General features: G+C 43.8%; 1 protein-coding gene across 8 annotated transcripts in view; it reads left to right on the forward strand.

Moving 5' to 3' along the window:
• FAM120A (family with sequence similarity 120 member A) overlaps positions 1-14,640 on the forward strand; it is a 116,747-nt gene that overhangs the window by 36,344 nt on the left and 65,763 nt on the right. For 4 of the 8 annotated variants that reach the window (XM_081523761.1, XM_081523786.1, XM_081523772.1 and 1 more), the window contains exons 4-6: positions 5,102-5,230; positions 5,967-6,063; positions 8,566-8,568. In XM_081523761.1, coding sequence (XP_081379887.1) covers positions 5,102-5,230; positions 5,967-6,063; positions 8,566-8,568 — 229 coding nt within the window. The remainder of the gene's footprint in view (positions 1-5,101; positions 5,231-5,966; positions 6,064-8,565; positions 8,569-14,640) is intronic. The other 4 variants (XM_081523729.1, XM_081523740.1, XM_081523750.1 and 1 more) reach the window with 1 other exon arrangement.

A 14,640-nucleotide genomic window follows, 5' to 3' on the forward strand; every position in this document is an offset into this window, starting at 1 on the left:
TCCTCAGCTTCTCATTCCCCTGTTTGCCTTCTTCTTCATCCAGGCTCACTTTACTTCCCTTTTCCAGCCTGAGACTAGACTATCCTGACATTCTTAAGCCCGTGTCACTGAATGCATCCGGGGAGCCCTTCCTTGCCTCATCTGATCAACTCCTTGCTCCTATGTAGATACTCCCTCTTTTGGTCCTTGATCCTCAGTTTGTAAATGTGATCTAGTCTCCCGTGTTCTCCTAACTCTCTTTTTTCATCCTCGAATCTTCCAAGGGCAATCTTCCATAGTGTCCCCACCAGCTTAATCCACCCTCACTGCCCGCTATGCCCCTCCCCACTTATTTCTAGCAGACACAGGTGGGTCTTTGTCCAAGGCTGTGGATTTGACAAGTGATTTGTCAAATGGTTTTCAACCTCTTTGGAGCATTTGACAGTGTCAGTCATTCTGTTCTCTTCACCCCTCTGGGAAATTCCTGCCTTGATTCCCAGGCCCCAACTTCATTCTGTATCCGTTATTTCTGCATCCTTTACTTGACTCTCCTGTGAGGTGGCTTCCCTTGATTGCATGTGCATTCCCTAGGGTCCATCTGTACCTTGCTGTGATCCTCACACTTTCTTTCTGGTATGTCTCATTTGCCTTTAAGGTTATAAGTACCATCTCTGTATTGATGATTCTCCAGTATACTTCTTCCAGTGAGACCCCTTCCTTGAACTGCAGGGTGTACCCTACCATCCACTAAGTCATCTCCACTTGGGCACTCCACCTGTGCACCAAATTTGATGTTTCTAAAAATGTCACCCTGCCTAAATGGTTTTGTCTTCCTGTGTTATGTTTCTCACCTAGTGATAACCACTGTCCCTGTAGTCGTCAGGTTAGAAATTGGGGATTCTATTTGATTCTTCCCCTCTCTGGGTCTAACTCATCTGACCTTTTCCAACTTGCTCATCCCATCCTTCTCTACCACCTGTGTTATTGTTGCTTGAGTTTGAGCAGGAGCTGCTGATGTTCCCTCCTTTGTTCCTTCACCTTCATGCCCATCCTCCATGTGTCTGACACCTGGCCTGATCTCATACCTCCCCTGTTGACAGTCTTTCTGTAGCTCCTTTCATCGACAACAGGAGTTTGGATTTCATGGATCTCTTGGGGGGAAAAAAAGTTGGGAGGGCTGCTGTTGTGTTGCCAACTTCTAATTTTTCTAAATAAGAATGTAGAAGAACAAGGAGCTCGCTATCGACCATCATTTTACAGAAAAGGACACTTAATGCTAAAAGAGGCATAATTTAGAAGATGACTAGGCCAGTGTGGTGGTCAAGTGTGCAGTCTGCGGGTCGGGTAGTGGCCCAGCTACTCACCTTGTTGGCTCCTATGGGTGCCTTAATGAGCTGCTGTCAGATGGGAAGTACGTTTAAGAGTGTGCCTCACAGCATTGTTTTGTGGATTAAATGAAGTGATGCCTGCCGAGAGCAGTGTGTGGCATACAGTCTAGAGGAACTCAGTCACAGGACCTTGCAGCCCCAGCTGGATGCAGACACTTCTGCAGGAGGGAGCCCGAGCCTGCCCGCCTTTCCATCAGAGCCTCTGGGGACCCTTGCTCACTAAGTGTGATGTGAACTTTTCTTTGTTTACAGTTAACACTTTAAATTCAAATCTGTTGAAGTCTTCAGTGTGTCTGCATAACAGTTTCCATGTGCAGAGCTAACACTTTAAATTCAGATCTGTTGAAGTCTTCGGTATGTCTGCATAACAGTTTCCACGTGCAGAGCTCTCATTTAGCATTGTGTGTGATGAATTGCATTTTAGCATCCTTTTCAAGCTTGATGGCGCTAGTGGTAAAGAACCTGCCTGCCAATGCAGGACACGAAAGAGATGTGGGTTCGATCCTTTGGTCAGGAAGATCCTGTAGAGGAAGGCATGTCACCCACTCCAATGTTCTTGCCTGGAGAAGCCCATGGACAGAGAAGCCTGGTGGGCTATGGTGCATAGGATCACAAAGAGTCGGACATGACTGAAGCGACCTAGCATGCACACGTGTATAAGGTATTGATTCATGTCATAACTTTTCAAGAATCTCAAGACATAGACACTGATAGTTACCTAATGATTAAAGTGTTTAAATGTTTTCCTTACTCCTGACTCTTCTAGAAACTACTAGGCTTCAGGGTGTGTTCAGTGATGCAATGGTTAGAGGGCTTATTACAACAAACTGCCTTAGCCCCCTCACATAACTCTTTTCATTGGTCTGGGGGCACCAAGGCTGCACTCAGTTGGATCTCAGGGCTACGCTTTGAGAATCACAGAGGATGCAGAAACCTTTCTACCTCCTCAGCTGGGCCATGATTTTCCTCCAGGCTGTCCTCTGAGGTCTCTTTTGGAGTTTGGTCAGCATTTTTTTCTCCAATAAGAATGTGAACTTCTTGAAGTCGAGTACTGGGGAGCTGCTCCATATTCTTCTTGTTTCTAAAATAATGCCTTACTCACAAGTGAATGTTGATCAAATCAGGTTTCTAGTTTTCTTCCTGAAAATTGCCAAAATCATTTCCACGTTGCTGTTTTCCAGATGGCTGAGAAGTGGGTCAGGTTCTTCTGCTTCAGCAATGATATTAGGTGCAACTTGCGTTCATACTGAGTTGCATTTAAAAAGCAGTCAGGAGATAGTTTGGGAGCAGTAGCACCAACAGTCTCAGAGGAAGATGTGGCTGCTCACCCTGAGCTAGATTTGGAAGGCTGGATTGAGAATGAAGCTGGGGGAACGAGGAGGGGGTGAGGTGTGAGGGAAGAGTCTGGGCCATGGGAAATTATAAAGGATATAGTTGACAGTGGTATTAAATTAGCTGCTCAGAAGGATTCAGGGGCCCTCTAATGACAGGATTTGTTGACTTCAAGGATTTTATAGCCTTAGTGTTGTAGAAGGTAGGGGTAGAGAAGACAGGAGATCCATAGGAACAAAAGCGACAGACTGTCCTTTTCATTTGAGGTGGGATGGGGCAGTGTGCCGCTGCCCAGTCTGTTGTGCATCCCCTGGAAGAGGCTGCCTCCACCACCCCATTAGCTCCCAACTCCTGGAGAAAAGCCCTTTTCAGATTGTGGACATTTTTATTTCTAATTAACTCTTGTTCTCACTATGTTAATTGTCATTTGTTCTCTATAGAAACTCTTTCTGCAATGGCTGGCTTTTCTAGTACTCTGTGCAGCATAAGGAGGTAACCATAGACTTTCAGACTGCAAGGAGTGTGCTGTGGCCAACCAGCCTCAAACTGTAGTCAGAGACAGAAGATTGAGGCCCAGAGAAGGGGTCGTCCAGCGGCCTCAGATCTGGTGGCCATTGCAGGGTGTCCCCTTCCCTGTAGTGTGTGCTCACTGAGAGTGAAATGTTGATGGTAGGAGGGCTCAGGGTTTCTCTTCTGGCTTCTCATTCCTGGGGCTGCCAGCAACTGGCCCTCCTCCCTGCCTTGGCTGTGGGACTGTTAAACACCCCAAAAGACAGGGAGTGGACAGGCTTCCATTTCTCCCAGACTGACTGGAATGTGCTGTTCCAGGGACCTCTTCACTGTGGAGCATGTATATGTCAATAGTTTTTCATTCTACAGAGGGGGAATTGGGTTTCCAGGAACGTGCTTGTGGTCTGCAGCCACGGACATCTTACTAGTTCCCTGGAGTTCATTATGATGGGATTGACCTTTATCAAACACTGACCAGAACAAGGAGACAAACCCTCCTCTAGGAGACAGAGCAGCTAACATTTTTCAAACATGGAAAACACTATTTTAAAAAAAAGATAGCTTTTCCAAAGTGAAATTGAATATACTCTTGTGTATCTGAAAATGTGTGTGATTTTGTAATAGTGTAAGTATCTTATTTTTCCAGAGGTTCTTCCATTCTGTTTATGTTAAGTTTCTCTGATTTTCTTCTTTTGTTTTTTCTTTCATTTGTTCCTCTATTATTTGTGTTTGGTGTCTTAAAACATCACAAAGTTAATAATCTTACAGTTATAGAGATCACAACCAAAGTGGGTCTCACTGGGCTAAAAGCAAGGTGTGAGAGGGCCCCGTTTCTTCTGGAGGCTCCAGGGAGAGTGTTTCCTGCCTTTTTAGCTTCTGTAGGTGCTGTGTGCTGTGACTCATGGCCCTTCCTCCATCATCAAAGCCATCAGTGGCCAGTGGAGTCCTGCACTACCTCATGTATGAAACCTGCTCCTCTGCCTTCCTTTCTACATTAGAGGATCTTGTGATGATATTGGGCCCATCTGCATCATCCAGGGTAACAGTCTGGCCTGAGGTTAGCAGTCTGCCCACCTCTTCCCTCCTGCTGTGTAATGTACCACATTTATAGGTGTGGTGGGCAGGAGTGTACAGCTCTGGAACCACAACATTGGCCTTTAGAAGTTTTTGCCATCTTATTTATCTTTATGATCTTTGTGACTAAATAGGACATAAAACATCATTTCATACTATCATTAAATTAAAAAAAATTTATAAACAAAGTTCGTATGTGATTCATCTTTGTTTCTAAGAATATCGGCATACCTTAATTTTGCTAAATCAAGGTATCTTTCTTTCTTCATGTATTTTTTTTTTTTTTTTTTAGTTTTTGTGAAAAAGTCCAAAAGAAACCTTTTTTTAAAAAAAAATTTCCTTACTTACTGTTTCCTGGTGTCAAGTGTAAAATATTCTTACACTTTATTCCATGTGTCTTTCACCAGATGTGTCCCTCAGCACTCAGGGATACTGTTTTCCATTCATTCCGAGCTGACCTTGGCTCTTTTAGTGGACTCGGGAGCTTGGGGCTGCATAGCCTCCTGCTGGCTGGTGTTGAAAACTGGGAGGCACCTGTGGCCCAGGGCTTCTCTGCTGTGCTCACGTGAGCAGGTTGCAGACATCTCTGAAATGATGGAAGGCTGTCAGATGCTTTTTAACGTAGTCAGGTTGAAGCCTCTGAGTTGTATTTCAACAACTGAAAGGGAGATCCAGGGGCTTAACCCTCAGACTTTCAAAGTCTTAGGGACAAGAACTCAAACTGATAATAAGCAGGCCCTTCTAAGGAAAGCATTACCTGTAGTTTCTGGGCCCTGTGTTTGGAATTAGTTGATTGACATGTGTGCTTGTTTTCTTAGGTCCGGGCCCACCAGCTGGTCTTGCCACCGTGCGATGTGGTGATCAAGGCTGTGGCTGACTATGTCCGCAACATCCAGGATACCTCAGACTTGGATGCCATAGCTAAAGATGTTTTCCAACATTCTCAGGTAGAAATGCAAGATCTTGGGTAGTGCTTTGTGCTCTGGTGTGTGCTTAATTTGGAAGGGTCTTGAGAGGCACACATCAGCTATGCCCAGGAGCGCTTCCAGCTGTCAGGCCTCAGTGCCAGCCAGGAGGGCTGGCCCCTCACCTAGCTTCTCCAGCCTCCCCTCCGGCCTGCACAGAGGTAGACAAATAGTAAGGCCTCTGCTGCTCCTAGATCCTCCATCACAATTCAATGGGATTTCTACTAAGAGAGATGTATCAAATGGGCAAACAGAATTGTGGATCTCTGATTTGTCCATCCCTCCAGGTGATGGTCAGGGATTTCTTCTTCCTTTTTTGGAAAGTAAGGAATTCAAGGGAGGTTGGGCTTTAGTAGAAGCGATGAAGTTTGTGTGACTTCCTGTTTGCTCTCTGAAGAGCTAAAATTGTACCTCCACTTTGTTAGAGATGGAAAGTAAAACCTTTGTGGGTAGCACCAGAGACCTTGCCAAGGAAAAGTTGGAGGACTGCATCCCAGAACTCAGGTCTCCTGACTGCTATGTCAGACTCTGATATGTACAGTGTTCTAAGAGAATTAATGTTTGATTTGTTTCTTTAATGATAATCTGTTGATTTTCCTTAAAGGTTTTTTTTAAACTCTCATCTAGCTTTAAAGACTTATACATGTGTTGAATTATATTAATATACACATGACCAGTGTCATACTAATTTACAAAGGTTTTCCTCCATTTGTTTCAGTCTAGAACAGATGACAAAGTTATTCGATTTAAGAGAGCAATTGGATATTATTCAGCGACTAGCAAGCCTATGGCATTTCACCCACCACATTACTTAGGTAAGTAGTTCGAGGCCTCTGTGATGCTAACCATGCAGTAACCAAAGAGATTTAAATATTCAGCCAATAACTTGTGAGTTTATTGTTTTGAAATAAGATTTCTATCGTTATACAAATAAGTACTAGCAGAACTTCCTCGGCAGATTCAGTAGTAATTCCTGGAAATGTTGAAAAGCAAGAGAAAACTTATGTGACTTAAGAGATTGGAAGAGAAAAGGAGGCAGCCATAAGGACTGAGGCTAGCAGTGATGGTGATGCTTAAATCTATGTCTGTAAGGTGTGGTCTTATAGAGTGCACCAGGGACACAGAAGACCCACCCTATCTTTAGGTGCCTTCAGCGCAGTGGATTGATGTCTCCTCTTTGTTGCCTTTTTTGGCAGAAGATCAGATTTCTCTCAGAGAGTTGAAATTGGGGAATTAAAAACAATTGTAAACTGCCTGAAGGCTGCTTGATAGTAAATATCTCATGGGAGGTTGTAAAGCAGTAACACTAAGTACCAACCTCCTTCCTAAGTCAGATTACATTTTTTTAGTGTCCAGATCAGTAAAGCTATGAGAAATCATCCTGCCAATTGTTGTTTCAGTTGTGCTTATTTTACATAATGAGACTGTCAGAGGAATGAGACTTTTAACTGATTTCATATTAACCCTGTGGTTGAAAATGTTCCTAACAGTGTCCTTTGCATGGTAGTATTCACTCACCCATTTAAGCACGGTGCGACTGTGCAGTGTATGTGGTTGGTGGGGATGGGGGAACGACACAGATACAGGTGAGTGCTGGCTTTTGATGGTAGTCTCCGTGAGTGGGTAACAAGTGCACATGGATTGTGACTGTGGACAAGTGAATATGCTGTGTGATCAAGGAGGGTACAGGCCATTTCATCTGATGACCCAGTTCCCCATCATGGAATACCCACCTCCCTGTCCCTAGCCATTTCTTTTCTTCCCAGCAGTCAGAGTGGTGTTTAAAAATGTCAGTCAGCCTATTCCATTCCTCTCATGCTTGTAACAAACTCCCAACTACATACCTGCTTCCTCCCCCTACATCAAGCTCCTTCTCTTGCTGGCCTCTGCCCGTCACCCTCTAGGCTCTGCCTTCTTTCCTGTGTGAAATGTACTACACTGGTTCCTGCTGTGGGGTCTTGGCACTGGCTGTGGACCTAGAGCTCTCTCTCCCTGACTTCCTGTGCCCGGGGCATTCCCATTTCTGTTGTCCAGGCTTCATTGTCACCTTGCTTGACTCCACTAGGCCATCCTGTCAAACGATTCTCTGCATATCTCCTCAAACACGCCCTCCCAACCCCTAAGAATGTCAGGGGTCCAGGGATGGACAACCCCAGGATCTCAGCTGCCACCCTCATCCTTTACAAGAGTGGGGAAATATTTGCCCAAATGACTTAATCCATGAAGAGCTGTTGAATCAGGAGACTGAAATGATTAGATGTAACTTAAGGTTACTCTTGGAAAGGTAGACAGGGAGTGCTGGGCAGGGGGGACTCAAACCACATGTCTCTTCAGTTAAGGCGAGATATAACGGGCAGATCGTGGTGGCTGGGTTTTACTGCTGGCACAGGAATAGATGCTGTTGAGACAGGTGAGTGGCCAGGGTACTGATGCTAGGTTGTGGACATCTCTTTTCCATTGCCTCCTGGCTTTGTTTTTCCTGTTTTATTAAAATGGGATACTTATGTTAATATTAAAAGGGCAAGTATAGGTAAAGTGCTTTAATGAGTGCTTGTTACAAGCAGATACTGTCATTTTTATTCTTGTAGGAAGGATGACTGGCAAAGGCTCTGAATGTTGAATGATCAGATAGCCTGAAAGAAGTTAACCCAAAGACATACTTAGTACCTCATATATCTGTAGTGATGTTCTAGTCCTCATATGACAGTTGTACTTGAAACATTCATTATAATACACTTGGGACCAGGCTTCCCAAGTGGCTCATTTCAGTAAAGAATCCGCCTCCAGTGCAAGAGATGCAGGAAACTCAGATTTGGCCCTGGGTTGGAAAGATCCCCTGGAGGAGGAAATGGCAACTCACTCCAGTATTCTTGCCTGGAGAATCCAACGGACAGAGGAGCCTGGCGGGCTACTGTCTATGGGGTTGTGCAGAATTGGATATGACTGAAGTGACTGAGCACGCACGCGTAGTTGGGACTAGAGCATTTATTAAGGAAGGAAAATAGGTGGGAGAAGGACAGAGATAGGATAGATTGACTTACCATTTGGCATTGACCTGAGCTGATAACAGTTTGGAAGATGTTCTGAAGAGGAAGGTGAGTTTTAAATTAGGTTTAAATTTGAGCTTCTTAAAAATATTTACTGTTCGATAAAGTGCTTTCATGGTCTTACTAAATCATCAAAGGACATTATGCGGTAAGTATTTTATAAAAGAAGTTAATACTCTTAGAATTCTCTTTCACTTTCACTCAGTGGTTTATGGAGAACAGTGGTGTAATTGGTAAAGAACTGGGGATATTTAGAGTGATGTTTTCAAGCAGGTTAATGTAGGTGATAACCACCTACAACATCCTTTTATAAAGCATTTCCTGTTGCTTCTGACTATTGCAGTAATCTTAATTGTACAGCAAGGGACTTAACAAAGCACAGACACAGATAGTTTGGGACAGTGTAGAGTTCAGTATATGACCATATACTGAAATTGAGAGAGGGTGAGGCAAGATTGGGAAGGAAGGTTTATTTCAAGCAGAACCAACAGAAACAGATAAATGTAAAAATCACTCCTATTTTTTTTTTTTCCTGACAAGTATAAAGAAACAAAAGTATGTGGAAATAGTGCGCACTGATTTTTGTCTATATGTTCTGTTGTTGTTGTTGTTTAGTCACTAACTCTTTGCAACCCCATGGTCTGCAGCACGCCAGGCCTCCCTGTTCTTCACCATCTCCTGAAGTTTACCTAAGTTCATGTCCATTGCATCAGTGATGCCATCCAGCTCTCATCCTCTGATGGCCTTCTCTTCCTTCTGCCCTCAATCTTTACCGGCATCAGGAACTTTTCCAGTTAGTCGGCTGTTTGTATCAGGTGACCAGAATCCTGGAGCTTCAGCTTCAGCATCAGTCCTTCCAATGAGTTTTCAGGGTTGACTTCCCTTAAGATTGACTGGTTTGATCTCTTTGCTGTCCAGGGGACTCTCAAGAGTCTTCTCCAGAACCACAGTTTGAAGGCATCAATTCTTTGGTGCTCTGCCTTCTTTATGGTCCAGCTCTCACAATCGTATATGACCACTGGAAAGACCATAACCTTGACTGTATGGAACTGTGTCGGCAAAGTGATGTCCTTACTTTCAACACACTGTCTAAGGTTTGTCATAGCTTTCCTGCCAAGAAGCAGTCGTCTGCTGGTTTCATGGCTGCAGTCACCATCTTCAGTGATTTTAGAGTCCACAAAAAGGAAATCTGTCACTACTTTCACCTTTTACCTTTCTATTTGCCATGAAGTAATGGGGCCGGGATCTTAGTTTTTTAAATATTTAGTTTTAAGCCGGCTTTTTCACTCTCCTTCGTCCTCACAAAAGAGTCTTTAGTTCCACTTCGCTTTTTGTCGTTAGAGTGGTATCATCCGCATATCTGAGGTTGTTGGTGTTTCTCCTGCCTATCTTGACTCCAGCTTGTAACTCATACAAGCCTGGCATTCTCATGATGTGCTCAGCGTATAGGTTAAATAAACAGAGTGACAGCAGACGGCCCTGTTGTACTCCTTTCTCAATCGTGAACCAATCAGTTTGTTCCATACAGAATTTTAACTTGCTTCTTGACCCACACACAGGTTTCTCAGGAGACAGGTAAGATGGTCTGGTATTCTTATCTCTTTAAGAGTTTTCCACAGTTTGTTATGATCTACACAGTCAAAGGCTTTAGGTAGATGCTTTTCTGGTATTCCCTTGCTTTTTCTGTGATATAGCAGATGTTGACAATTTGATCTCTGGTTCCTCTGCCTTTTCTAAACCCAGCTCAGACATCTGAAAGTTCATTGTTTGTGTAATGCTAAAGCCTAGCATGCAAGATTTTAAGTATGACCTCACTAGCATGGGACTTCTCTGGTGGCTCAGCTGGTAAAGAATCCACCTGCAATGCAGGAGACCTGGGTTCAGACCCTGGGTTGGAAAGATCCCCTGGAGAAGGGAAAGGCTACCCACTCCAGTATTCTGGCTTGGAGAATTTCATGAACTGTATAGTTGATGGGGTTGCAAAGAGTCGAATGGAACTGAGTGACTTTCACTTTCACTTTACTAGCATGGGAGATGAGTGCAATTGTCTGATGGTTTGAACTTTCGTACTACGCTTCTTGGAAATTGGGATGAGGACTGACCTTTTCCAGTCCTGTGGAAAAGGACTGCTGGCTCTTCCAGATTTGCTGACACATTGATAGCATCATCCTTTAGGGTGTGGAATAGCTCTACTGGAATTCCGTCATATCCATTAGCTTTATGCTTCCTAAGACCCACTTAACTTCACACTCCAGAATGTCTGGCTGTGGGTGACAGACCACACCATCATAGTTATCCAGTTCATTAAGATCCTTTTCTGTACAGTTCTTCCATGTATTCCTTTCATCTCTTCTTGATCTCTTCAGCATCTACTAGGTCTCTACCATTTCTGTCCTTGATTGTGCCCATCTTTGGGTGAAATGTTCCCTTGATATTTCCAGTTTTCATGAAGAGATTTCTCATCTTTTCCCTTCTGTTATTTTCCTTTATTTTTATGCACTGTTCATTGAAGAAGGCCTTCTTGTCTCTCCTTGCTATTCTTTGGAACTCTGCGTTTAGTTGGATGTACCTTTCCCTTTCTGCCTTGCTTTTCACTTCTGTCTTCAGCTATTTGTAAAGCCTCCTCAGATAACCATTTTGCCTTCCTGCTTTTCTTTTTCTTTGCAGGGACCCACTAAATGGAAATCAGAAGCCTAGAAGAGTTAGGAAAATGCTTTCTTGAGTTAGGGAAATACTTTCTTGGCATCCCACATGAGCACCTAAGACATATTTTCCACAAAAAGTATTCCTAAAAGCAGTAGGTTGATGATAAGTGGTCTTTTCAAATCATAGTTTGTTATGTTATTCTGCAAGAAAACACATTCAGAATTTCAAACACCCAACAGCGGAACATGACTTTCTGTTCATTAGAACCTGTCTCTATGAATCATTTTAGAAACTAGGATATGTGTAGAGCTTTGGGAAAAAATCTTACAGAATCATTGTAGAAGTTCAGGAGTATGACTACTGAGAATAAAAATGGGGAGAGTTGATTCTACCTCGAGTTCTTAATCTGGCTAGAATTTTAGGTTCTACCACAGAATAGTTTTCAGAATCTTAATTGGCTTCAGGATTCTGTATTTTCAAAAGAAAAACCTTCCTGGCCAGATCCATGTGGACTGGCATTGGGAGGTGACTGCTGTGTCTTCCATGCTTTTCCGTCTGAGTCTAGGTAGTTTTCTGCAGGATTGAGGAAAAAAAGCCTCAGACCGCCATACCGTTATTGGATGGTGTGGACTTTATAGAAGGAAGTACACATGCTCCCTGTCCCATTGCTGGGAGGCCTTGTCTGCATAGTGTATAATCCCTTTCTTTTTCCAGTCTGTTCTATATTTATACTGTGGACTCCCAGAAATTATATATTATAGGTTATGAATATATATAATAATGGATATATATAATATCTGTCTGTATTATGTATATTTATGAATTATATCTACTACGTAGATTTTTCAAGTAAGTTACAGGTGAGATTAACATTAATTTTTAAGCATTTACTGTATCAGAAACACTGTGTTGGGAATTGGGGATCTAGAGATAAGTATACTTTTTCCCTTTCCATCATTGCATTGAACATCCACCATCCCCAGAGAACCCTCAGTCTAAATGTAAGCACAAATAACATATGTCAAAATTGAGTTGTCAGCAGTATTTGGCTCCCTGAATGAACAAGTAGTTCTTAAACCTTAGCTGTACTCCAGAATCATTGGCAGAATTTAAGAATAACAAATAACACAGAGATGTTAGAGGCCACCTCAGGTCCGTGCATATGGATTCTGTAGGCATGAGCCAATCCTTGTCTATTTGTGAAAAGCCATGCAAATGATACAGAGGCCCACTGCATCAGCGAAAGCATGCAGTGTGTCCTCTTGGCCTTCCTCAGTAAAAAACAGATGTGCTATCACTGCACACCTACTAGAATAGCCACAATCCGCACACTGTCACTACCAAATGCTGGTGAGGATGTGGGGCACAGAAATCCTCATTCCTTGCTGGTAGGGATAATATGAAGGTACAGCCACTCTGAAGACATGGTGGCAGTTTCTTACAAACCCAAACATACTCTTACCATAAGATCCAGTAATCCTGCTGCGTGGTATTTACCCAATGGAGTTGAATACTGATGTTCACACAGAAACCTGCACGCAAATGTTTATAGTGCCTTTATTCACAGTAGTAGACAGGACAGATGCTATTGTTGCCCTTTCAGATGATTGAGATGAGGAATCATGCAGGAATGTAACAAGACAGTCAAGGAATACCAACCTGTTTAAAACAATACTTGATTAAACCAGTATTTGGTTCTGTTCAATTAAATTAATGTTTAGGTGAGGTTTGAGTGTAAAGTCGGAATTTAGCAAGATTACAATAGAGAGTAAGAATATATACAGAGGAGACAGAATGTGTAAAGGTTCTGCGGTGGAGGACAGGGTGTAGAAGAAACAAGAATGTGGTTGGAACATAGCAAAGCAAGGGAAGGAGCAGTAGGTGATGCTTGTCCGGCTGGAGTGCAGTGGCTGTGAGGACCTTGGATTTTAGACTTACTCTTTGGACCATGAAAGCCCACTGAAGGCTTTTTCACTGTAAAAATTTAAAATTATTTTGAAGCTATCATACGCACAATATATTTGTACAGTAAATAGAACAGACATCAGTGGAGTATTACTAGTATCAGAGTCCTATCCTTGTCTCTCCCTGGACACATTCCCCTGTACTCCAGCACCGTGAATTTTGTATTAATGGTCTCCTTGCTTTTCTTTATTGTGTGTGTGCCCTGAGTACTAATTAGAGCCATGGAAATAGGTGGGATTCCTTGGGGAGGTTTTTTGTGGAGGGCACTCTGTAGGGAGGTCTTGAGATAGTGTGCCTCAGGTCAAGGAAAGGGGGTGGAGCTGGGGATACAGGAAGAGCAGTGCAACAGCCAGAGAAGTTGAGGCAAGAACAGTTGTCAGAAGAGGGGGGGAGGAGGAAGAGGTGCCCTTGGCACTCAGAGCTCCCAGACCCCGTACAGGTGCATGTGGCTGCCTGGTTCTCAGCAAGATGTGAGAGATCCTAGGAAAAGTAGTGTTTTAGCTTTGCACCTTCTTCTATACTGTAAAATATGGAAGAGGGTAGGATAGGTGGCCAGCACCAGTCCCCCAAATCTACCTGAATTGTTTCCATAAAGGATAGGACTTGAAATGGGAGGGAGGTTTGAACATACTTAAACTTTTAGGTGGATGATGAAATCTGAGAGGGGGGCTATGAAGGGAGATGGAAGTTGGGAGATGATCGTGGCCCCGGGTCCCTTGGAGCACAGACGTGGGCGTCTCATGGGGACCAAGGGATCTGTCAGGACAGCAGTGCATGTGCAAATAATAGAGAATTGTGCAAAGAGAACCATATTTGAAATAGGAGCTGTCACCACTAAGGCAAAGAACACATTCTATTTAGTGACCACAAAGAGAGGACCTCTGGCTATAGAAACTTTGTAGGTGCTGGTAGAGAGGCCCCATGGGCGTTTTATCTGGACAGACTTGCCTAGGTCAGGGACCTGCACCAGCCTGTCCTGACATGCCCTCAAGGCTGGCCACATTCTTCCAGACTGGGTCAGAGGATCCTGACTTACAAAATGCTGAATGGTAAACTTCAGTTCCAACCACTGGTGACCCATCTACAGGAGAACATAAATGCCTCCTGTCTTAAGAGGAATAATTAGACACTGTAGTTGATGCTCCTGGACCCCAGCTCTTGGGACTGGGGCTCAGAAAGGTGCAAGTTCCAGTATAAGGGAAAAGTAAGAACCATTCAGTGGGCTGTCATTCTGGACCATGACTTGGCTGGAAGGCATCACTTTCTGATGTCATGAGAAGGTAGCTTCCCGTGGATGCACAGTCTGCATGGTGCTCAGCAAACTGTTCTGTTGTTTGTTGCCAGGCTTTCTAGGTTGTGTTGACAATCTTTTTGAAAATATAGCTCTACCTCCCCGACAACATGCAATCTCAGCATGGGAGGGAATGGTCAGGAAATGTCCCCCCTGAACATGAAGACAGTCTGTGAAGAAAGATATGGTGCCTGCTGGGCTTCCTTGGCTGATGAGAAGAGGCTCTTAGGTCTCCAGGACCCAGGGTTGCCTGTTCAGGTCCACTGTGGGACACAGAAGCTGTGCAGAGTCCATAGTGTGACCTGACCAGAACAGAGGGTGATGGCATTGCTCCTGTGGTTTTGTTGAGCTCCTTAGCTGTCACTGCACGCCAGGTGACATTGCCCTCAGGACCTCATCCACCTGCTGCCATTGCCCATGCACCCAGGCTCACTATGCAGGGC

This window comes from Giraffa tippelskirchi, chromosome 1 (assembly GCF_054371585.1).
Source record: "Giraffa tippelskirchi isolate mGirTip1 chromosome 1, T2T-mGirTip1v1.2.pri, whole genome shotgun sequence".
NCBI classification, from domain to species: domain Eukaryota; kingdom Metazoa; phylum Chordata; class Mammalia; order Artiodactyla; family Giraffidae; genus Giraffa; species Giraffa tippelskirchi.